Source organism: Rhinopithecus roxellana, chromosome 17 (genome assembly GCF_007565055.1).
Source record: "Rhinopithecus roxellana isolate Shanxi Qingling chromosome 17, ASM756505v1, whole genome shotgun sequence".
Lineage (NCBI taxonomy): Eukaryota > Metazoa > Chordata > Mammalia > Primates > Cercopithecidae > Rhinopithecus > Rhinopithecus roxellana.
This window is the reverse complement of record NC_044565.1, coordinates 34,733,637-34,758,892: the sequence shown is the minus strand read 5'-3', so window position 1 is coordinate 34,758,892 and position 25,256 is coordinate 34,733,637. Positions and strand designations below refer to the sequence as shown.

At 39.0% G+C, this 25,256-nt stretch overlaps 1 protein-coding gene across 7 annotated transcripts in view; it reads left to right on the top strand.

Annotated features, from left to right (window-relative positions):
• MEIS1 (Meis homeobox 1) overlaps positions 1-25,256 on the top strand; it is a 139,586-nt gene that overhangs the window by 72,484 nt on the left and 41,846 nt on the right. For all 7 annotated transcript variants that reach the window (XM_030921493.1, XM_030921497.1, XM_030921492.1 and 4 more), the window contains one exon: positions 5,473-5,618. In XM_030921493.1, coding sequence (XP_030777353.1) covers positions 5,473-5,618 — 146 coding nt within the window. The remainder of the gene's footprint in view (positions 1-5,472; positions 5,619-25,256) is intronic.

Here is a 25,256-nt window from a genome sequence, read left to right as displayed (position 1 = left end):
GCTATTATACATTCTAAATGAAGATAAAACATCTCCTTAAGACCCCTGAAGTGTTCCAGCTAGTTCCTGAAGAAGGGATGTCTATAATTCTCACCATTTATCCTCTTAACATACCACAGAAACATTATCCCACCTGAATTCTGGCTACCTAGACTCAACCATGTCCTGGAGAAACAGGTTTGGGGTAGTTGTTACATTTTTCCTAATAACCCTGGACATCAGGCACACCCAAATAGGCCACTATAAAGGAAACCCAGCCTTTCCATATTGATGGGATGTTTGTGTCAGCTGCCACGAGCAAGGCAGGGATGTTCTACACACTTTTTAAGGGGTGAGATGCCATTTTCCCTCATGTAGATACTCTATGGGAGAAACATGCAAGAGAAAAAAGAAACCTTCATGTTGAGCTTTCTTTCTGCTGACAATCAGATCATGCAACAATATCCTATTTGCATGAAAATGTAGCCACCTTACAACAGGAGCTATGCATTCATAAGCATACTTTTGAATGGACCATTTGGAAAACTTTCAAGGCACAACCGAATTTACTCAATATCAAAAGATAAACTATAAATGGCCTGATTTTTGAGTCTAGGTACATTTTGGGATTAAACACTATTCCTCAACACTGGAAGAAGAGAAAAGTAAAGTTTAAAGAGAGGATATGGCCCAAAACTACGGAGTCTCAATACAAAATTGTAAATGAAAATGATCTTGAAGTCACTGTGGCTTCCAGCATGGCTCCTAGAAAAACAAGGGGGTCCGCAACCTTACACATTCATTTGCCCTGGCAGTCGAAAGTTCATCTCCTTAATTAGGAGTTTTGTTTCTGTGACATAAAGAACCCTCTAACAGACAACCCATTTTATTTTTACCTGATGGCCCACTGACACAGGAAGTACTGATCAGTTGTGATGTAAATCTTAGGAGCTGCTTTGGGTTTTGTTGTCTCACTCTGAGTAGGTTTAGGGGAACAGCAGTCCTGAGAGGACAGAAGGAGTTAGTAGAGAGAGAAAAAAATGGGAGCAAGGCTTTGACCTGCCGGAGAGGAGCCCCTCCTGACACGGTCAGTCTGACCCATTGAATGGCCTGAATACGATAAATGCCGCTTTATCCTGCCTTGAAAGGCACGAGATAGCACAGTCTAAATGCCTGGGCATGCTTAAATAGGCGACTCGGGATGTTTGAGTTGAGCGTGTTTGAAATCTGAGCTCTCTGACAGCCTGGGAGCTGCCACAGGTCACCTGCCTTGCTCCGTAGGGACAGGCCCAGGTCTCACAAGAAATTGTCCGTAGACGAATTGTAGTACAAATTCCTTTCTTTGTTGGTTGGCCTCTTTCACTAGACCATGGCCTATAAAATTTTGTAAAAACAATTCTTAAATATTATTTGAAAGGGCAAATGGCCCACGCTGAAAGGTTTGACAGTTTGACATATAGTGCATGGTTTTGATAGCTCGGAAACTGAAAAGTGTGGCCAAGATTCTCCCCCTGCTCGTTAGAAACCTGGTGTTTTTTAAATAGTGTCTTGTTGCTGTGCAGAGTTCCTCTGCTCCTTGAAATCTGACGGGCAATGAGTCTGCTCCAGTGATCTTAAATCCTTTTAGACTAATTTGTGAGAGAGTAGCAAAGTACTGTAGCTAGCACCTTTGAGTCCGGCATCCAAGAGGCACAGAACCAGGTACTGCCAATTAAGGAGCCATTCGGATAATCATATCAAAGCAGATTGCTTTAGAGTCTTCTGATAATGCCCAAGCCTGTGCCTAGAGAGAGAGGAACCCAGAGTTTCACTTCACTGAGGGGGAAAAAAGAGATTGGAGTGGCCCGGTCTCATCAGAGCCCAGGAAGTTGCAGGGAGTGGATTTCTGCATTAGAATGTTGCATATGTGCGGCCTGTGTGTGCGCAGCCCGGCGGCTGCCTCTGCATAGCCAAAGGCCATTTTCAGGAGCCTCTGGCCCCTCAGTCACTGGCCTGCTAGTTAATTGCCACACGGACTTCATGACACATGGGCAGATAATATGACATTTTCAGTTTCTGTCACTAGCAAACGCCACAACGTTGCTTGCACTAGTTGCTAAGAAGCTGTCAGAAACCATTAGCGGTTGGCTAAAGTCGCCCTATGGCATTTCCTCATAGCATCAGCAAAACGAGCATAAATCACCCACTGGAGCCTACTGCTATCCTAATGAGGCTGTAAGCTTGTTTATGGACTAGCATCATTTTTATGATTATTTCCACCTTTTCAGTTTGCCTTCATTTGGCGGCAGGAGAAGTCAGCTCCAGGAATGAAGTCACTGCTGACATTTTACAAATGTGGTTCAGAGCTGCTGCCTGCTGCCGTGTGGTCGGCCGGCGGTTCTCCAAGTTTGTTTAGTGATCTCAAAAATAAAAAAGGAAAGAAATTCTCGAGAGACCACAATGAGGTGACTGTATCAAATTGCGAAGTGAATGGAAATGCTAAAGGTACAATTGACCATTTAGACTTTCCTCTGAGGTTGAGACATTTCCAGATCAATTTTCAATTTTAGAAAGTGGAAGAGGTTAAACAATTTATTAAAATCTATGAAAGTGTTTGCTTTTAGAATAGTCTGTTTTATTATGCTCTTCTCCTTCCCCATCTTCTCCATTTCCCTAACTTGTTTCGGAAAGGAGCAGGGTTTATTGTTTTAGGCTTTTCTGAACATGCACCAGTATTTACACTGGATTGAAAGCATTTGCTTCCAATGAAAATCTTGTCTTAGATTACAACTCAGCAGTGTAATTTCCCTCCCAGATGGGAGTAAAGTAGCTGTATTTGCCTAAAAACAGTAGGAAGAACAAACTGTGCATTAAGCCAAGGCTGTTTTTGGCTTGAGCTAATGATGTAATAGAAACCTTTTATTCAGGAGAGGTCACTGCCAGGGACTGAAGGGGGTGATCTGGCTCCTGCTTGAAAGGTTTCTCCATTGTATCTACATAAGTCTTCACTTAAAAAATTCTGTTCCTAATGCTTCTGCTTTCATACAGCAGAAATAAACAGGAAAGGTTCTGGTGAGTGTTACACATGGAATGCAGAAAGCCTTCCTCTCCTAATGGAGTATATAATTCAGGTGCCCTCAAGGCACGCTTTCAGGAATTCTTTTGCCTGAGGTAATGGGAAGCTAAGGTTGCTTTAAGGCCTTGATTATCTATTGATGCACAAAGCTGGAAAAAAGTCATCTCTGCTGGATTATAGTAGATATTTCCATAAATTATCAATGAATTCTCTTCTAGGCAGGCACTAGGCATTGCTTGCTAAATTAATCTGAAGGGGTTTGAGGTGGATAAAAAGGCTGTTTTTTTAAAGGTGGAAAATAATCATGGGGAGGTGGTGAAAACAGTATTGTTAGGTTATAAGCTCTTCATTTTTAATCAATGATCAAGTCGTATATGTCCTTTCCTTGGTTACCTTTTGCATATTGAAAGTGGATTAGCCCATTGAAAATTTAAATGCTGTTGAGTTGTTTTCTTTTCTCATGTTTCTTTAATGAATTGTTATTTTATATGGTGAATTGCTTCTCTGAATAAAAAGCCTGTTTAAATACTGGACTTTCAAAGAATTTATTAGGCAAATCCAAGGGGACTTCTCATAAAATACTTGGTTATGCAAATAAAGAGTTTGATTGGGTGGAAGGAGTGCTGATGTACAGATGCCGGGGTCTGGCACAGCACAGACCCCAGTAGTTCCATGCCAGGGTACATGACCTTGACCCAGTCAGGGAACACAGCATTTTCTTCACTGATGATGGCTTTGGAGTGGTGGGTTTTCATGATCTTTTCCAAGTGAACACAAGCTATGATTCTGTGAAACTTTTAACAAAGTGATGGGTTTTAAATATAATAAAATTATGGATTTGTAATGAATAAAAATTTAGAATCAGAAAAGTTTTGCAGAAGTTTTGCATTTATAGCATATTCTGTAATAATAGTAGAAATGTTGGAATTAGTCTGTTCCTCACCCAACAAGCTTTCTAAACTTCATCTCAGTACCAGTTAAGGCAATTGAAAAAAAAATATTGAGGGACACTTTTCTTTTTTTTCACAGGAGAGAGATGGGTCTGCTGAGGGAGCTGTTAAGAACAGTTGATTAGTTGCAACATACCTACTATAGATTAGACAGAAATAACTGAAATTGAACTAGAGAATTTTTTTTTATGTAGGACCTAGTAACAGAAATGAGAAATACAGAAATCGGTGAAGCCAAGGAAATGAACCTGAGGCTATGTGCAGGAAACTTGTCTTACCAAAGTATCAGGTTCTTTGGGTCATGTAGATGGCTCTCCAGTGACTTATTTAACCCAGTGAATGTGCTCTTGGGTATATTTTTTTTACCTCATTTCTAAGCCTGGCCGCTATAGCTCTTCCTTTTGGGCCCAGATCAACCTGTCGGTTTCTAAGAGAATGGTTGACTGAGCTAAGCTACTTTTTAGTGTAATGGGTCTTGTCCTTTGTTGTTTTCCTTTTTGACTTTGAAGCCAAGGCCAAAAAATACCTACTTTCCATTTGTACCTTGTAACTTTTTTTGAACAGTTATACGGGTTAAATTTTTATTTTTTCTTATTAAACATGGCATTATAAAAGAGAAATACTATGTTTTTTAATTTCATTATGTCACAGAGCCAAAATGTTTTCTAGAAGAAAGAGTGTAAATGTTATAATAAAAATCAATAGAAAAATAGGATCCAATATAGAGGAATATGTTAGCAGGTGATTTTTCAGTGTGAAAAATTTAAACCTAGCACAAATTTTAGAAACTGCCTGAATTATTAGTGTAATACAATTCCAATTTACTGTTAATTTAGCATTACCTTATTTTATTTACACAGTAATTGTTTTTTAATTAAGAAACTATGTCAGGGGTTTTTCCCTTACTAAACTTGATGCTTTCTCTCTATTACAAGAAAAATTGTATATTATTTGAAGCATTCCTATGTCAAACTGCTTATATGATGGATTACCTACATTTCCCCATCCTAGTTTAACTAGTCTTAAGATAGATCACTTGTGGAAATAGTTGATATCTTAAATGAATCTTCTCACAAGTCAATGTCAATGACTGTGGGATTTGAATGCCCAGGCAGCCATAGCGCCACTGCTAATGACTGCCACCATGTTTAACTCCCCAGTAGGAGTTACACTTAACCTGTCTCAGCTATACATATTGGAATAATTACCATAGCAACAAAGTCACAAGGGGATTGGATATTTCCCTCCGTTTCCTTTGACTTTTGGCAATGTTCTTTGGAAGACGTTCTTTAGACCTGACTACTCTTGAGCCTAGGCCTTGTTCTTTCTCTTGGTTTTGGAAAACAAAACACAACAAAAAAACAGTACCAAAGAAACTATTAATCATTTAAATTTGCTCTTTTGGTTTTGTTTATATCCAAAGGCATTCTATTTGAATAAAACATGTCAAGGTAGCATCAGTCAAAATTTGATTCACTATGTTTGCAGGTGATGGCTTGGACAACAGTGTAGCTTCCCCCAGCACAGGTGACGATGATGACCCTGATAAGGACAAAAAGCGTCACAAAAAGCGTGGCATCTTTCCCAAAGTAGCCACAAATATCATGAGGGCGTGGCTGTTCCAGCATCTAACAGTAAGTGGATTCTAAATGACATATGTAAACTAAATATGGACAATGAACCAGTTTTTATAGAAAAAAATGAGAAAAAAGTGATCCCTCTGGACTTGAAATATTTAATAAATAACTGTGTTCCCACAGTTTTTGCAAAAGTGTTAGCACTTATTTCTTAGATACATACCCCAAATGAGAAATTTTATTTAAAATTAACGATTGCAAATTTGTTAACTTTCGTAAGTTAAAAGGTTTAGGTGTTCATGTGCACTTGTGATTTTAAGAATGTATATTCATGATGTTGCTTTTCTAAATGTGACCCTTAAGTGCCCAGAACCATCTCCTACTAAGAAGAAAATAAGACAAACTCTAAAGAGAGACTTAATATCTTCTGATGCTTTAGTGGACCTTTATAACAAATGGTCCACAAAAATTCAAATCATGTTGCAATGGCAAGATGATCACATAATTTGCTTTTAAATGGTTTGAATGCACTGGCTTCCATTACAAAACATTCATGTAAGTCAGAGCTCCACAGTGAAAGTTGTCCCTGTATTTAGAACTGTAAAGGAAAACAGCAATATAGAGTCAGCTCTTCCTGTGTAGTCCCTTGTGACTTTTCAAGCAGAGTAACAGTTTATATTGTCTGTGCAAGTATTACTGTTTTCACTGCAGGAATTCTCCTGGAGATGTGAGAAACTGGAGATTTGGGGCTTTATGCCACTGGGGGATTTGTTTTGTTTGGTTATTGTTCTGAATGAATTTCATGTTCAAAATATTTATAAGAATAATATTTTGGTGGATATTTTTGCAAGTGCATACTGATTTAAAGAAGAAGACACAATGAAGATTTGTGGATAAAATAATATTTTAAAAATCAGCAAAATTGTTGACCAGGGGAATTTCAATATTAGAGACAAAGAATGAATTTAGACAGGTTGTAGCAAAGTTACATAGATGGATAAATGTTAAAAACTCTTGAGGGTTTTTTTAAATATCAGGAGAAAATATTTTATGATACTATTTTTGTCTTAGCTTGCTTTTCCTAAAGTCATTTTTTCCTTAAATATTAAAGTTAATCCTGCATTGTCATAAACACGTGCAGAGCCTGTTTACCTTCATACCCAGGCCCACTTTCAAAGCCATGTTCCTCAGTGAGTTTTACGGGTACAGAGAGACAAACTCAGGGGATGTCTGAAGGTCGTGTTGGTTCTGCTCCTCTGGATAGAGGCTGTGCCTCTAATAATACTCAAGGGTATGAAATAATCCAGATTTTCCAGCATCAGTGAATAAGATGAAAACTGAGAGCAGCAGGAATAGCTAAAAAAAATAAAATTAAATTAAATTAAAAAAAAGTTTCCTCCCTTCTCTTCTTCCCATCATAATCCCAAGCAGTAACTAGATTACACTACAGTTTTTGAGTAAACTTTAGGGCTTGGCTGTGCTGGAAATTAGTTGAAGATTTAGTTTGTTCAAGCTGTTTTGATTTTAACATCATATTAGGTTTACCTAAAATCTGATTCAGGCACCATTACTTATCTGACACCTGTTGCATGTGTGTAGGTATTTCAAGATCTGACTCCTACAAGTTCCCCACTGAGGATTATCAATCACTAATGAACTGGGGGAAAGAGGACTCAGGTCTTGAGGGCATATCTCGAAAAACGAATGAATGACATTTAGATAAGAGTGGCAGTTGGTCAAAGGTGTAGTACAATGATGCTGATGCAATGATGCTGATATTTTATTTCCAGAGCTAACCAGCTAACTTGCTCTGTGGAATGAGTTGGTGTGGTGGGCAAAATCAGGTTGACCCTGAAGTCACAACCAAACAATTTCTATTTCCTAGACTAACAGAAACAATGAATAGATTTCTTCAGCCCCCATCTCAATCTGCAAAGGAGTTTTGGCTTTACTTGAAGCTGAGGTGCCCCTGAATAAAATATAATCAAATATTGGTTCAGACAGAATCAGGAGAGAGAGGAGCAAGTTATTTTATGCAGCCACTAGTTTTCCTGTTTTTTCTAGGTTGTACCCTTGTGAAGACCCTTGCAGAGAGCTACATTATCTTCTTGAAACAAACAAACAAACAAACAAACAAACAAAAAACCAAAATAAACTTTCTAACAGCCTGCATGATTTTACATGCATTGCATTGCTTATATGGACTATGTGTTTGTTACTGGGGCAGTTGTAATAGAAATTATTCATGAACTATCTGCTTTCTTGAGGCCTGAATAATAGTCTTCAGTTTTGAGGTCTTTCCTGGCCTGTGCCACTGCCCTGGAAGGGGAAGCCCATTCATCCATGTTTCCCCAGCTTTCTGTGAATGTTTACAGGTGTTACCTTGTGGTTTTTCCATTGGATATTTCTACCCCCATTACCCACTCCAATGCCATCTGCTCATACAGAAATATTGATTAATGACAACCCTCATTAAATAGCTAATTGTTCTTATAACATCATCTGAAGAGCAAAGTTAGGAGATATATTTAAATTTTTTGTCTTTCCTTCCCCCAGTGAAAAAGATTCCTTCCCTCTTCTCTAATTGCAAGAGCAAATAGACCTCCAGTTACAAGGAACACCCATTACTCTTGTTTTGTAATCCTTCTTGAAGGAATGCATAGACTGCTTAGTAATATTTATAGTAAGGAGCTAATTTTAATAAATTCTATTTTTAAAACCTATAGAATCTAAACAGAGTTTTGTTGTTGTCTAAATGTAAGTAACCACTGACATCTCAGTACTAATTCTTTAGTGACTTTATTTCAAGTTCTGAGAGGTCTTCAGGGATGCACAATTCATTAGGAAGACTGTACAGATTTTAAATGGTCACATCATTGCTATATGATCAATGCAACTTATCTAGGAAATCCTTTCTGAAATCTTGCTAGATATAAAAAAGCCACTGAAATTCTGGCTAATTGAAACAATAGTAATACCAATTTATTAGTAAATTGTAAACTGATCTTTTTTTAAATGTCCAAAGACATATTCGAAAACCTCCCACACCTTTTAAAAGTAAATTGCTGTTTCTTTTTAAAATAAATGGATCAATTCTTTCACTGGGTTTATTCAGCGAAAAAAATCTGCCCTTGAAAGGGCTTTAAAGCATTTCTGTGTTAGAAAAGTAGAATAGGCCCTGAATTAAAAAACAAAACACCACAAAACAAAAACCAACTTTCTGGATTTGTACCCCAGCTACATGAGAAGAAAAATGTGGCAGTCTGTAGTTATCCACAGGTAGATTTAATCAGTAGCACATTTTACTATTCCAAAGAGAGAACTAAAGCCTCATTCTTGGGCTCACAGTCTCTAGCAAGCTAAACTGGACATACTTATATATAATGAAAACAATAAAAGAAAAAGGAAACGAGTTTTAAACTTTGGTGATTATGGGGTAAGAGGAAATTTCAGTGAGGTAAATTCCCAGCTTAGGCTTAGCTGAGCGTTTTGCCAGTTGATAAGTAGAGAGGGTCTCTTAGAAGAAACTATTCCCTGGAATTGAAAAGAATGACTGACAGGATTTAAATAATAAGAGACAATTAGAAAGAAAATAAAGGCATTTATTAATAGAAATACTTACTTTTGCCTGAAGATAAATTATTGCAAACAATTAAAACGTGCTTAATATTTGCATATGAGTCACTGTATTCACAATCAGTTCAGGGGCATATGTCATATCAAGGTTTCTTTTTCCTTCTTGAAGGCATTATTCCAACTGTAAACATAGTCTGTGACATCATAGTGCTTAAGCTGGATGTGTTTTGCATATTATCAGTTCTTTTGCTACATAGTGTTACAAAGATATGTGTCCAAAGGTTTAGCAAAAATGAAGAAAAAGAATACATACCACGTTTAAGGTAAAAATCAAGGGTCTCTTTTCTTTTTTGTTTTCCTACCCTATCATATTACAGTCTAAAGTATAATCTAAATAGAAAAGCGGTTAATGTGGTTCTCATTTAAAATATGCAGTGACTGTATTTTCCTGCATGGAGCTCCTGTGCTTCCAGGAATACTGAAAGTTAGGGAGAAGGGAGGTAATTAGAAAGCATACCTACAGATTCAGGTGAAGCAAGCATTCACGGGTCAATATATCTGGCATTGACCAGTCAGGGTGGTGATCCTGACGGTGAACTGATTTTCATCCACACTCTCTCCTACTCCCCATACATTCACCATCCTGAGGATTCCATCTGGTTAAGCCTTACTATAGAGACAAACTTTGCTTCTAAGTTAGACACACTTATGTACCAAGTGTTTTTGTTTCATTTTCTTTCTTTCTCTTTCTTTCTTTCTTTGGGGAGTCTTCGGGAGGTTCGGAGTGAGGGTATGGTTTAGGGCTGGGAGGTTCTTTCGGAGGGCTTTGATTTGGCTGGGCATTGCCTGGTAGGGAGGCTCCTCTTGTTCGTTTCTTTCTGTTCTCTGTTTCAAGTCTTGTCTTTCCTTCCGGGACCTTCTCGTTTACGTTCTTGGTTCCTTCCTTCCTTCCTTCCTTCGACGTCATTCCTGATCTTACTCCGCACTTCCGCATTCCTGCCTTCTTCCCTTCCCCTCCTCCTTCCCTCCTCCCTCGTCCCTCCTTCCTCGGTTCCCTCCTACCATTCCTCTTCACTTTCTTCCTTCCTTCCTTCCTTCCTTCCTTCCTTCCTTCCTTCCTTCCTTCCTTCCTTCCTGTCCTTCTTCTTCCTTCCTTCCTTCCTTCCTTTCTTCCTTCCTTTCTTTCTTTCTTTCTTTCTTTCTTTCTTTCTTTCTTTCTTTCTTTCTTCTTTCTTTCTTTCTTTCTTTCTTATTTCTTCTTTCTTTCTTGTGTATGTGTGCACTTCTAGCCTGGAAAATTTGTGTGTGTGTGTGTGGCCAAATTTATGTCTTGATTTCTGATTTATAAGACTTTCCTCTCATTGTGGATAAAGCCAATGCGAGAGGTTGTAGAATCTTCCAGGTTGAGAATAGCGTTTCCATAGTAACACTATTAGATGAAAAGTGCCCTGCGGGTCCGCCACTCTAAGGACAGAGTAAATGGAATTGAATTGGGAATTGAATGCTCTAGAAGAGACAGATGTTGTTTCATTGGTTTCGCTTTTAGTAACAAGATCTGTTGGAGTCATCTTAGTGTCATATCTCCCCTTGCCATTTTGGAAGAATTATTCTCTAAACACTATGAATTATTAAAACGAAAAAGTACATCTAATTGGTATCTGGATAATCCATTCTGTTGATCAAAGTTAGGAAAAGATAGAAGGACTAATAGGTAGGCACATGGGCAGGTAGTAGATGGAATTTTCTGCTCTCCTCCCATTTCTATTTTTCTTTCTATTGTCCACCTCTGTACCCTGCCGGTTTGAACAGTGAATATTCCTTCTAAGCCTTACCAGCCAGCATCCTTCAACAACCTATCCTGAAAGATCTAGGGGGAGTTCTGAGAAGGTGGTGGGGCAGGACAACTATATTCTCACATTCTCGCCCTAACTGTTCATCAGAGTAATACAAAGTATTTGAGAAAGGCAGTTTCTTCTTCAAACTAATCCTAATCTACCTTAATTGTCATGTGCCTGAGCCAAGGGAGGTGGTTTGTGGAGATAGCAGGTAACTTTGATTCCTTCTTCATTATGTGTTATCTGCAGACAGATCATTAAATTAAGAGCCTTAAAAACTAGTTATGAAGGTGTGAGAAGATTTGTTTTTCCTTGCAGATGTCCATGTACCCTATCAAAAATTAGCTATTTTACATACAAAGAAGAATATTTTCATAGTTTCTACTTTTTCCCTTACATGTAACTGCCATTCACCTTCACCTCTGACCAAAGCTAGGCTTTGCTGAAACTAACCCAGGCTTGGATGACAAAATCCTTTATCTGAATTTTAAAAGATCTCTGCTACTTTGAAGATAGCGTATTTCAACTTTGACTAGATAAGGACTCTAACTATTTTTCACTCAAGTGGGAGTCATCGGTCTGGGAAGGCAAATGGAGTCGATTGTTTAATTACTTGAGGGGAATATTGGAATGCCCTAATTCTTCTGTGAGATACATCATATAAACTCTGTTTTAATAATGAAGCGGGTGGTTTCCAGATTCTGGGGCAACTGCCTTTTTCTTTTTCTTAGATGGTTATTGAAATCCTAATGGGATGGGTGATGAATTTTCTTAGGTCAGGTAAACTGAAAAGGCTACAGCTGGAATTCTTCACCCAGAAGAATCGGAGTTAATACTAATGATCATTGTGAATTAGAAGATCAAAGGAGAAGCATCAGCCTGTTCTCCACGTTGTTGCCCCAGAGGCCATTAGTGACCTGGCAAAGCTTTCTCCCAGCCTTCTCTGTACCTCCTTCCCCTTGCCTGGGCCTTTCTTCCCCACTCGTAGTTATGCACCTCTGACCTGGGGTAATTACAGTCAGTTGATGAGGAGGCATGGGGGAAAACAATCAAAAGCAAAATCAAAAGTCCAACTTTAAAATTGCCTATTTATCCAGGTATATAGCCCTTCTGAGCACACGACCTCTGTCTGAGAGTCTATGTTACTTTCAGAGTATGAGTGTGATTTTTGTGTGCAGTGAAATAAGTGGTTTATTCATTTCACCAATGGTTGTTTCACTGTAAAAGACTTTTGTAGAGTCTGGCTGGCAATTTGTCAGATCATTCTAAAATTTTTCTTTTGTTTCCAAGGTTAATATACAGATACACGATAGTTTGGTTTTCTGATATATTCTTAATTGGGCTGATTAAATAAAAGATTCTGTGTAAAACAAAAGTGCCCATGGACTTTTTACAATTTGTTAAGTTGTTACTGATGCACATAACTGTTTGAACACTAGCCAGCCATTTATACTTGGAAGTGTGTATCAATATCATGTCTTTTTTTAATTTTAATTAGTGATGATATATTTTTTAAAGATAAAATATCAACCTTGCTCACTGAACATGCAACTCAATTTATCTTTCAGATTAAAGTTGGAGTACCACACATATACATGTGAGTGTGTGTATATTTTTTTAACTAACTCAATCCAACCCCTAGGAATTTTATACAAGTTTGGTTCTTTCTTTCTCCATGTTTAAGATTCCTAGTGAAGATACCTGGCCTTAAAATATGAAGGTTTGACAGCAGGAAAATCAGATGGATTTATTTGATAAAATATTCCAGTGTTTTGGATTGTTTTGTTTTCATTGGTTGGTGGTTTTGCCAGTAGAAGTAAATCTACATGTCATGGAATTTAGGATCCTAGGACCTAACTGGGAACATCCACATCATATCTGTTTCTCATGCTAACGTGTGAGTATGACTGTCTGCTCATGTATGTCTCTACCTCTGCCATCTATGAATTTTAGTAGGGAAAACTGATCCATTTTACATCTTTTAATCCCCTAAGTAGCCATGTTCAAGGTTCTAATTTTTCTTCTTCTACTGATGTAGGTTCACGTCAGAGGGCAACCAAGTAGTGGAGGCCACGTTGCAATGGTCTGTTGCTCAGCTCACAAAACACTCTGGGCCATGACCCAAGCTTACCTTTGATAGACTGAAAGTCATGTGGTAGCAAAAAAAATATTTGATTGATGCTCCAAGGCAGTAATGATAGGGATTGTGTAGATCCACATCAAAATGATTGCTCCTGATGTGTGAGTGCTTTCACTTCAGTATGCTTGCTCGTCCTTGTGCAGAGTCCGGAGTGTGGGCAACTTGTCCTCTGTGGACTTGATAGTCACTTCAGTGCGTCAAGAGCCAGAGAGTGCACTCAAGAACTCAGATAAGGCATCTTTTTCTTGGTGGGCCAATGGAGCGCCTCCAGGAGCAAGGTGTAGCTGAAAGAGTTATGCTAGGCAACCTTCTAACATTTTAAAGAGTTTTTAGTCCTTGTTTTTCCTTGCCATTGCAAAATGCCTTCACTAAGCAAATTATAGCCCAGTGAGCACGGATCCCAAGATGAAACATATTCCTCTATCTAAAGAAAAGGTAGACCTTAAATAACTTGACGTGATGAAGGCCAACATCCTAAATTAGTTGGTATTTAAATGAGATAGAAATGACTTCATTTTATGTTTTTAGAAATATTCTGAAATAGGTCTTGGTAACTGCTTGAATTTAAATGTCCTGTTGGCATGATCTCTTAAAAAAAGGGTTGATATATATTAATTTAAACTTGTAGCTGTTTTTGCATTTCATTTCTTGATCATCTATGGTCAGTTTTTATCTGTTTCTACAATTACCTTTGTTGCTAGCATCCCTGCAGTACCCAAGTGCTCTCATTTGCCACATAGCACAGATTATCCTGAGAATTTGGTACCCTGGGAAGTTTTTGGGATGTCCAGAGACCAGCAGGTATAGCTTTTTTTTTTTTTTTTTTTTTTAACATGAACACTCATCCTGTGAAAGACCAAGGTCATTTCTGTTGCAGTTTATAGAAGTTTAGAAAAAATTCTTATCTATTATTTAAAGAAAAGCCAGTTTCCCAACGTCAAGGGGGAAGAACGTCACAAAATGAATTTATAGAAAAAATAAAATAAACTATTCTCCTGTCTGCATAATGTGACTTTTATTATATTTTTAAAAATTCAGCTATTAATTGCTTGGCTATTTTGACATTAGATTATTTCCATCCTTTTAACAGCTGAAGGAAAAATATTTATCATAATGCTAAATAAAAATGTAATACGTATGTATGTGGTGCTTTATTGTTTAATATTTTCCTATACACTGGATTCATAAGACAATCCTGTGAAGTAGGCAGGATAACAAAAATGAAGTTTAGAGAAGTTAATGATTTTTCTCAAGATCAAAAGCGAGGAACTGGCTGAGCTTGAACCAGAATCTCCTGACTTGAATTTCCATGTGCTTTCCACCACGCTGCCTCTCAAACACACAGCAAATCAAATCGCATTGTGGGAGTTCAAAGATATAATTGTAATCTCATTCCACAAGCTAGCAAATGAGTATTTTTAAAAAATAAAAATATGGGCCACAGGGCTTGGCATAAAACTTCATAATGCAATCTGCTGGTTATTAGTAACTAAGGGTCAAGGATGGTCCTTCCTTATCTGGAATCTTTTTCTACAGATATTGGCCCATAAAAAAGGCAAAGAAAGCTACAGCTGTTGATATTTTGTGACAATCTTGGTAATTTTTGCGTTTCTGGAATTTCAGATTTTAAACGTTGTTTACCTGCTCCTCCTTCCTTACAGAAATACGTAATTCTCTATCCATGTCTATTACTAACAATGTCTGTGATAGTGCTTTGGGAGGTGAAGAATCTTTCCTCATGCAAATCCTAACTAAACCTTCTAACACAGAATTTAGCTCCTTGAAGATTTTTTTCTTGCCTGTCACGTGGCCAGGACGCCAAAGAGCTATGTCTTTAATTTGCTTTATGGAGATAGAAGAAACTGCTTATGCAGCCCGATTACTCTTGAAACTACAATCCAACCATCGTTTCTCAGCAAAGAAGGCTGCTAAATCCAGGAGAATTAAGCCGCCGCTCTGGGGTATGACACCAAGGTCTGATCATTTTAAAGCTAGTAATAACCAGAACCCTAAAATTCTTATGAATAAAATGTAATTTTAGTAATGTTTCCATAAACAGTGGTAATGGTGGCATTTTAGTAGGCAGTGACATTAGTCACATCGAAATTGTACCACATTGGCTTTTAAATTACTCCACCTGTCTGTATGAATAGAATTTTCAGTGTAAAAGCAGAGAGACAGCTGCTGCTAATGTCTCCTTCTCCCTGTGCAGATAATGCTGGCAAATCTACATGCAGAAAGGACTGGCTTGTGATGTAAAACGGTACCTGACCCCGCTGGCTCCTGAGTTGCAAAGCAATACCTTTAATTACCAGTGGCTGTGTTTAGTTGTTGATATAAAAATGTCAGCTTCCAGGAGTGTAACCTCAGGTTCACTCCCTCTAGTAATGTCACCCATCGTACAATATTTTTCTTCCACCCACATCCGTAATGCGATGGGTGAGCATTTATCTTGATGTGTTTCAGAAACATGCAAGGCATTAATACTTAAAAGGAAAACGCCTAATACTGTACGAACTTGATTGATGATCCTTCTGTTGGAGAACTTTCAAAGATTAGTGGAATTTGGTTCCTTCTTTCTAGCCAGAATAGAAATATAGCATGCTGTTTATACCTTCAAAGGGCTTAGCATCATTCATCTAATACAAATACAGGTTCTTATGTGAGGATCATGGCAGGCATGTCATAGAGCAGAAAGGGTAAAGAATGGAGGGGCTTGAGAATATCAAATCTGTTACTACGTGCCCATATTTCCTATTGATAGATGAGGAAGTTTACATTTTAGAGAAGCCCCTTTGCTCTTAGCCTTTTGGTTATGGTTCTATTGTGGCAGCTCCATTGAGACAACAGTGGGCCAGGCGAGGGGATCCTCCTGTTGGAGATGCCTGTTGCCAACGATGTATTTGATGAAATGGTAAATAGGAGATATACGTGTCTGGCTCATTGGCAGGCATTCTTTTTGACTTCTTTCACACAACTGATGTTTTCGTGTTTAATTGAACAAGGAATGAGTAGTAAATGAAAGCTGCTGCCTGAAATCCCACTGTGAGCATGTTTTGCACTTGGCTCCCCAGTGACAAGGCAATTTGTGAAATTATGTGATGGAGTAATTAGATGAAGCCAGGGCTTCTGACTGTTGCCATGCATACATGGCGAGGGTTTGTTGTGAAGAGGGAGGGGGAGAAAAAAATAGATTATTACTCTGGCAAGTCAGCTCAAAGCTTCTTCATTTATTTGTAAACAGAATATTTAGTGACCGCATAGGAAGTAGCTGTAATCACCAGCTCATAAAGAAACCACAGCAGAGCTTTTGGATTTTTGCAGAGTGCTCATGTAAAATTTAAGCTGGGAGGCAGAATCCCTGTTAATGTAATTAGGATCTAATTTACCACCCTTTGCACACAGATGTAATAATGTCTAGATATTTATTCTATCTTTAAGCACATTACATATACCTCAGTGCAGCAGTTACTGAACAGAAACAGGTGTGAGCACTTTCCTAATTCGTTTTTACACTGTAAACACATAGCAATTTAAGGGAAATATTTACCAAAAACGAGGGGAAAGAATGTCTGCAAATGAGGCAGTAATGGACAGTTGCCCTTTATGTACTGATGGATTTCTCAATGGTTAAGTAAATTAAAGCAAATGCTAGAAAAATCAATAGGCCAGCATAGTCTTGGTTTTGCCTCATAGACTTCAGGACAGAATGACAGATGTGGTGTCTATGACCCATTTAAGTATTAATGCTTGAAAAACTGCTTCTGCATGCAAGGTTGTAAGCTTAGAAACATTCTCCTATATTAAATTACACACAATAATATTTTTAAGTATATGTGGAATTTATATGTTTCAGTTAGGTTGTTCTTACGTGTTACATTTATACTGGAAGATTAGTTGCTTAGTTGTTGCAGTAGCACCATAAATCAGTTTTGAATGTTCCCACAAGGAAACATCTTCATAACGCTGTAGTTGGAAGGTGAAGATGATGTATTTTGAGCTGACGTGAATGTTGAAGTGAATATGCTCAATAGCACTCTATGTGGAAACCAAATTAAATTTAATTAAGGAGTAGATGCTCAGAGCCTTTGGAAAAAATCTGTAAAGTAGCATTCAAATGTGGCATTATAATTCAGTTAATCTCCAGGGCTACAAATGCTGTATTTTACATTTGAACTAACATGGGTAACATGTCACGTAGGTCGACTGTCGTAGCGTGTGGAACTGTAGAGCTATTCTGATGTCCTAAGTGGTAGGTGTTAGCCTCTGAGAATGAGAAGGCAGACCTTATTGGTAGCCCCTCAGAATGTTAGTTTTTCCACTCATTGTTCCCATTTCTAAAAATTCATTACCAATTTCAAGATAAATAATTTAAATACAGTCAAAATGTTGATTTGTTGACTACCAGAGATAGGAAGGCAAGGAGAGAGGCAAGGCCGAATGTACTTGCATGTCAGAGACCAAAATGTGCTTTTATGATCGAAATAAAATGAAGGGTTAAAGTTATTATCCTGGTCATTGGAGGAGAAGGTGCCTTTTGCTGGACAGAAAAAGAGTTTTGCTGGCTTGAAGTGTCCTGTTTACCTTCTTGTGCTGCCTGAACTTAGACAATAATTGCTCAACTACTTTCCTTGCTCGTGACAAAGCAGGCATGATCCAGCCTGACTCTGGGGTTTGAAAATCAGTATGTAAAGGTAATATTGTGACTGGGAGCAGTGGCTGTCGCCTGTAGTCCCAGAACTTTGGGAGGCTGAGGAAGGAAGATTGCTTGAGCCCAGGAGTTCAAAACCAGCCTGGAAAACATGGTGAAACCCCATCTCTACAAAAAATTAAAAAATTAGCCAGGCGTAGTGGCTAATGTCTGTAGTCCCAGCTACTTGGGAGGAGGTGGGAGCATCACTTGAGCCCGGGCGTTTGAGGCTGCAGTGAGCCAAGATTGCACCACTGTACTCTAGCCTGGGTGACAGAGCGGGACCCTGTCTCAAAATGGATAAATAAATAAAATTTTAAAAATTAAAAAAATAAAGGTGATATTGTGATAAGTCATATCATTGGAAACATTGCTAGGATGGTATAATGAAAGGAAGTACAGTGATTATTTAGGTTCTAAATAGAAGCCTTTAAATTTTTTTTTATTTTCACACAAATATTTTACACAAATATTTCATGCAAATATTTACAACATTTCTCTGAATTTGTATCATGTGATTTAACAATGAATACATTTGGAGCTTTAACTGAGGTATAACGAGTAACTTTAAAAACTGAAAGTCTATCACCTGAAAAACTAGAAAACGAAAATTACTACAGAATTGAAAATTCTTTTGCTTCTTTAAAAACAGTGCTCCTTGGCTGAGCACAGTGGTTCATGCGTGTAATCCCAGCACTTTGGGAGACCAGGGCAGGCAGATTGCTTGAGCCCAGGAATTCAAGACCAGCCTGGGCAACATGGTGAAACCCTGTCTCTGCAAAAATACAAAACTTAGCCTGGTGTGGTGGGGCACGCTTGTAGTCCCAGCTACTCAAGAGGCTGAAGCAGGAAAATCGCTTGAGCCCGGGAGGTGGAGGTTGCAGTGAGCCAAGATCACTCCACTCTACTCCATCCTGGGCAGCAGAGCGAGACCTTGTCTCAAAAACAAACAAACGAAAACAAACAAACAAACAAAAACAGTGCTCCTCAAGCTGCAGCATGCATTTAAATATTTAAATTATCTGGATCTTTTTTAAAAATGTAGATTCTGATTCAGAGGGTTGGGACCTGAGATTCTGCATTTCCAGCAAGCTCCTAGTGCTGCTGGTGCTGCTGGTCCACAGACTGCACCTTGCATAGGAAGGATCTAAGGTACACAAGCAAGATGACAGATTTTAAATGGAAAGATGATTGTTTTTCTCTATCTTTGATTTTTATACTTTGATTTTGCCCCCCTGATTTTGAAGCTTACCCCATTGTTTTTATCATATTAGTTTGACAAAATGTTTTATTTTTTCTCTGCCAACTTTCAATGCTTTTTCAGCATATAAGAAGTTCCTTTTGAATATCAAAGCACTTTCATTGGATCCCTCAAGTACTCTGAAAGCTTCTGATAGACCCAGGACTCTGCAGAAAGACAGACTATTTCTTCTGGGCTCGTTGACAGTATACTTGTGTGTTCAGGATGGGTGGAGAAGTAGCTCTGAAGGTCCCATGATACAGGAAGTTGTGGTTCACCTCCACCACAAGGAAACATCTCCATAGCTTCAGTGCTCTGTTGACAATATGCAGCAATGGAAGTTATCATAGAGTGAGGGCAGTATGTGTGGCGTGCTAGCTCCCAGACACCTGCAGAGGCTCTGCAGGTCAGTTAGCCTTTGTCAGTAAGAAAGTAGCAGAATCACTCACTGCAGAAACAACACATATGTTGGAGGGAGAACTGCGTTTGTGCTTCACACTTCTTGCCAACTTTATGTCTGCTCCAGGAGATCCTTTTGTATTCCCGCGGCCTTGTGTACTTTATTTGCCATGGGCACGGTCACTCTCAAATTTCACAGCATCCTGGAAGGAAGGTGAATTTGCTTTCAAAAGTGAGTATCTGAAAAGTATATTTCCTCCAGTGTGGCTAAGATCTAAGGAATTATTATAAGTAGTGCATATCTATTAATCACTGCTTAGCAGGTAAATTCTCTCACTCATTAGAGTTCACATGCTAGATGTAGTTTCTTGAAATTAGGTCATTTATTTTGGTCTAAGTCATTGAGGATCAAAGGTCATAAGGAATCCAAAAGCCATTAGTCAGGGTTCTTTTCTGGACCCCTTAGATGTCATTGTGCGAGTCACCCATGGCAGGCCGGGCCTGGCCTGCTGTCAGGGAGCTGGCAGGGTGCCTACTTTATTTCCAGTTTGCATAGATAAAAAGCAGAGCAGCGACTCTTGGAATCACTATAAAAATAAGCTTACATAAAATCTCCATTTGAAATACAGTATGTGTGTGCCCCTGCATGCTTTCTCTTCTGGAAGCCATGGGAGCTGGAAATCAAAATTAAGAAGCGAAGAGAGACAGACCTCTGATGGCATTGTAGACTACTCTTTGTTTGGGTGTAGGCATTTATAATTTATGGTAAGTTTAGTGAAGACCAAATTCTCACAAAGAATTAAAATGACAAACCAAGCATTTTAATTTGCTAAATAAAATAAAGGCATTGCCTAACCATTGTCAAACATATATATACATATTTATACATGCATATAGCTACCCCCTCTTAATAAGATTGAAGTACATTTGTCAGTATCAGAAGTGATGGGCAAGAGATATAGTCAAGTCAATTCATTTACTTCTCCCATTGAGCCCTGTGAGTCTCTGGCCCACACCTTGAAGTGAAAACATCATCAATTACCAAAATGACAGGTGTTCAGGACTTACTTCCTGAAAGATGTTCATATTGGACTAGATACTACGAGCACTCAGCAATATTCATCACTTTGTTCAAAAGAGACTGAAAAAACTGTGAGGAAACTGTTTTCCCTTTGCAAGGGAAAAAAAGGCCAAATATACATGCATGAAATAGCATATGTTTGAATATCTAAAAGTCAGACAGCAAGCAAGTATCCTATTTTATTTTAAAAGATTATTAATTGTTATTTAATAGTCAACTTGCATGTGATCTTACAGTTAATAACTGTATCCCCATTTCACAGATGAAGGAACTGGGACAGAAAAGGTTAAAGATCTAACAGCCATCTTAGTGTACAACGAAGTTGGGACTGGAAACAAAACTCAGGGCCATAAATTTCAACTTCCTGGAGCTTACCACTTCCATACCCTGACATTTAAAATTATGACTTGTTATTGTTCTTGAAATTGTCCTGCATACACAGTTGACTAGAACTAATGAGAATGGAGGCAGAAGTCCACATAACCTCATCAGAATCATGCCTTTGACACAGTTATTCCAGAGCAGTCACAACTGCTCTATGGTCAACCAGAACTGGGGGCCCCTATTTAGCCCCTTCGCTGTCCCTAGAGATCTCTGTGGCTCTGACACCTGTATTGCAGTAAAAGCAAGTGTGTGTGTGTGTGTGTGTGTGTGTGTGTGTGTGTGTGTGTTGTGGGGAGACAGGGATCAAGCTGGCATTAGGGCCTTTATCTGTGAATACCTTATGCTTTTGGGTTTGAGGAGAGAAGGCTGGAATAGTTTCTATGATATGATGACTTAATCCTACCACACTGCAGGAAAAAGCAACTTTCAAACCTGCTTGATATTTTACTCACCATAAATCATGGCAAAACTTTAGGCTACATCTACTTATCTTTGAATTGCAATGTAAATGGGGTCATTAAAAGTTTTTTCCAAGAAAGTCAAATGCTTTTTGAGGGCCTACTATGTACAAGGAACAATATATATCCAGAACATTCTATGATGTTTGAAAAGGGCATGGATCTAATCTCTGGCTCAGTCTTTAGAAAACCGGAGTGAACAGAACAGTCAGGAGACAACTATAGTAGCTTAGGTAAGAAGGCTGTGCTGTGGGAGTACAAAGGAATGAGTAGAAGATATGTTGGAGGTAAATCCGTACCTCATAAATAGAAACATTCATTCAGTTACCTCTACAGACACTAGAGGTGTATACAGAGTCATAGATCCAGAGAGTGCCAAGAGAGAAAAGGAGGAGGCCAAAGATAGAATTTGGGGGTGACTATTTCTGAAGGCTGTCTGGAGGAAAAACCTAGAGAAAGAGAGAGGAACAGACAGGTCTCTGTCAAATACAGGGGTGGCATGAATTAATTCCTGGGTCCCTTCCAGCTCCAGTGCTTTATTATTCTAATAACAGCAAGGAAGGTACAGTGGTAAGAAAGTCAAAGAATCCATTCCCCACAATAAATCCATCATGGCTCCCAAACTGGCTCTCCTTGCTGTCAGTGTCATCTCAGTTCATGACATCACCATAGACCCAGAAACTCCAACTCAGATGAGAACCAGGAGTCATCCTGGAAGGTTCCCTGTCCTTCCCCCTTCACAGGCAGTTGCTCATCCCTGAGTCCCATCAATTCTCCCTCCTAAACATTTCTCCATTCTTCCTGCCACCTAGCTCCATTGCCACTGCCACAAGTCAGTCCTCTGTGTCTCCAGCTTTCTCAGTTCCTTTCCCAGCCTTCCAGCCTTCCTGCCTCTGACATTGATCCTTTATAAACCATCCCTTATTCTGACACAGTTTTTCTAAAACAAAACTTGGCTAAGTCTCCTCCTACTTAAAATCCTTCAATATCTCCCTACCCGTCTCATACCCGTAGGATATGAGACAAACATCCGTGGTGTGCCATTCAAGGACCCTTTGAGGTCTGACACTGGTGCCCTGAGTGCCCTGGCACCTCTCTCACCATTTCCATACAGGCTCCCCATGCATGTCATGCTGTAGCCAAGCTGAAGGCTTACAGCTCCCCATCAGTGCTGCATGGTCTTGTCCTCTGTGCACCTTACATGCTGTTCCCTCATCTAAGATACAGTACTTCCATGACCCCTTCTCTACTTGATACTTTCCTCCACATCCTTCACATCTGATCGCAATTGTCACTGCTTGGGGAAGCCATTTGTTGTTTTCCCCAGGAGAGGGAAAGTGGCCCCTGCCACCAGGTCCACAGCACCTTGATGAGACTCTGATAGGGAGTGCTTATCATAGTGACTGTTTGTTTATGTTGTGCCTTTCTATGTAGGGGTCAGGATTTAATCTTTCCTGTCTACATCTTCAGAGATGTACTATAGATGCTTGATATTATTTATTGATCAAAGCAATGAGTACAGTTGCAAAACAGAAATGACCAAATTCTGGGAGCTTTATAAAGTAGAAAGGCTGTAAAAGATCCTGATATAGAGGTTAGGATATCATCAGTGACTTTTGTCATTTATTTGTTTATCTACTTATTATTATTATTTCTTTTAGGAAGAGTGTCTCAGTCTATTGCCCAGCCTGGAGTCCAGCAGTGCAATCTTGGCTCACTGCAGCCTCCACCTCCCAGGTTCAAGCAATCCTCCTGCCTCAGCCTCCTGAGTAGCTGGGACTATAGGCATGTGCCACCACACTGGCTAATTTTTTAAGCTGTTTGAGGCATTTGGAAGAGAAAGAAGTTGTATTATGAGGCATATGATGATACTGCAATGGAGGCAGCAAAGGTAGATCCTTTTGCAGTCACTTAAGGAACTATCCTAAAGCATATACTTTAGACAGAAGCTTCAGGAAGTGGTAACAAGAAAGCATGGTTTTTCTTTTCTTTTTTAACATTTAGGAGAAAGAATATTTGAATATGTTTACACATAGAATTGAATTCAGCTATCTTTCCTGGAATTTCTACTACGTTCCATGCAATTTGTTAATGCACAGCCTACTTACTTAGGCAATGGAGACCTTTGGAGATCAAAGTGGAGGGGGACTGATTAATGAAGCAAGAATCAAGGGTAAGCTGGCAGTGGAGGGGAGGGTGATGGGACTCAGAGTAAGAATGTAGCAATAAGGAAGAAGAAGGTGGAGAAATTTAGAAATGAAGAAGGCTATTATTCTCCTCCTGGATCTTTTAGCAGGCTGGAGGCAAAGTTAACTGATGAATGTCCAAGAAGTGGGATTAGGGATTAGGAGCTGGAGGAGAATGGAAGTCGTATGAAAAAATTGCTGTTGGGAATACAGTAGGCAAAGCAAAAAAAAAAAAAAAAAAAAGGAAAAGAAGAAAAAATAAAAAGACTTTCAGAGTGTAGTTGAGAATACATATAGAAGTAGCACTAGATATCACACTGTGACCAAGGACTGGCTAGACTTTTAACAGGCATATTTCATAATCAATCTGTTTTTCACATGTTAAAATGAAGGTAATAAATGAATTCTTAGTAGTTTGCCACAGGAAAATAATTCCATTTTCTATTCCTTAAAAATTAGTACCACGGGGCTGGGCACGGTGGCTCACACCTGTAATCCCAGCACTTTGGGAGGCCAAGGCGGGCAGATCACGAGGTCAGGAGATCGAGACCATCCTGGCTAACACGGTGAAACCCCGTCTCTACTAAAAATACAAAAAATTAGCCAGGCGTGGTGGCGGGCGCCTGAAGTTCCAGCTACTGAGGAGGCTGAGGCAGGAGAATGGCGTGAACCCGGGAGGCGGAGCTTGCAGTGAGCCGAGATCGCGCCACTGCACTCCAGCCTGGGTGACAGTACCACTAGTACCATGGGGAACTTTCATTGAGCCCCAGTCTGAGTCACTGAAGTTTGTACTATCATATGTAGGTTAGTGAACTCAAGATTGCATTAAAGGTTTTATCTCAGTTTTGGAGGAAGTTATCATGCAGTTATTGTACATTATCTTTCAGTACTGGTTGTATAAGAAGTTTGCAAACTTGTTATTGATAACCTTTAAATGTGAGTTCAACAAAAACCATGCAAATGCAGCTGTCTGCTAAGATATATTTTTTTCTTGCCATGTTATTTGAGAGAAAAGGGGAGTTTTAAATTTAATTAGGACAAATCCACACAGCATTGTAAAATATCTGAGCAACTGTACACGTTAACAGGCGAACAATCTCAGATATGTTCTGGAAAACCTTCCTCTGCCAGAAGCCTTATTTTTAGCAATGGGAAGGAGAGATGACTGGCTTGCACAGACCACTTTAGCTTCACAAGTTAAAGTTGAATTGATCTTGACACTGCTCCAGAAGAGTCTACTGTTGTCATTTTGGTGTGATGGTAAATTATATACACCTGGCTTCATGAAATAAAATGGTATCCTACACATAAGGAACACTCATCACCATATACAAAGAACAGCTAGCTCAGTGCGATCGTCAAGTCACAGATGACTCATGTGAAATCTATCTGTTTAAATAGGAAAGACTACAGACAAGCAAACATGCTCACAGAAAAATAGCTAAGTAGCGACATACATAAATAAAGGCCTCTTGGTCTCCTATTAAAGATTACAGGCCAAAAAATAAAAATAAAAAAATAAAAAAAATAAAAATAAATAAATAAAGGCCTCAGTAGTCCTTCAGACATGTATTAGAAAACAAAAATTAGTCTCCTATTCAGTACTGTAAGGCAATGTCATGACACTGTTGGAAAACCAACTCCCTGGTAGCTGGTGTATTGCGGGCATTTCTGCCCTCGTCTTTGGGAGTGCCAAGCACATGGTT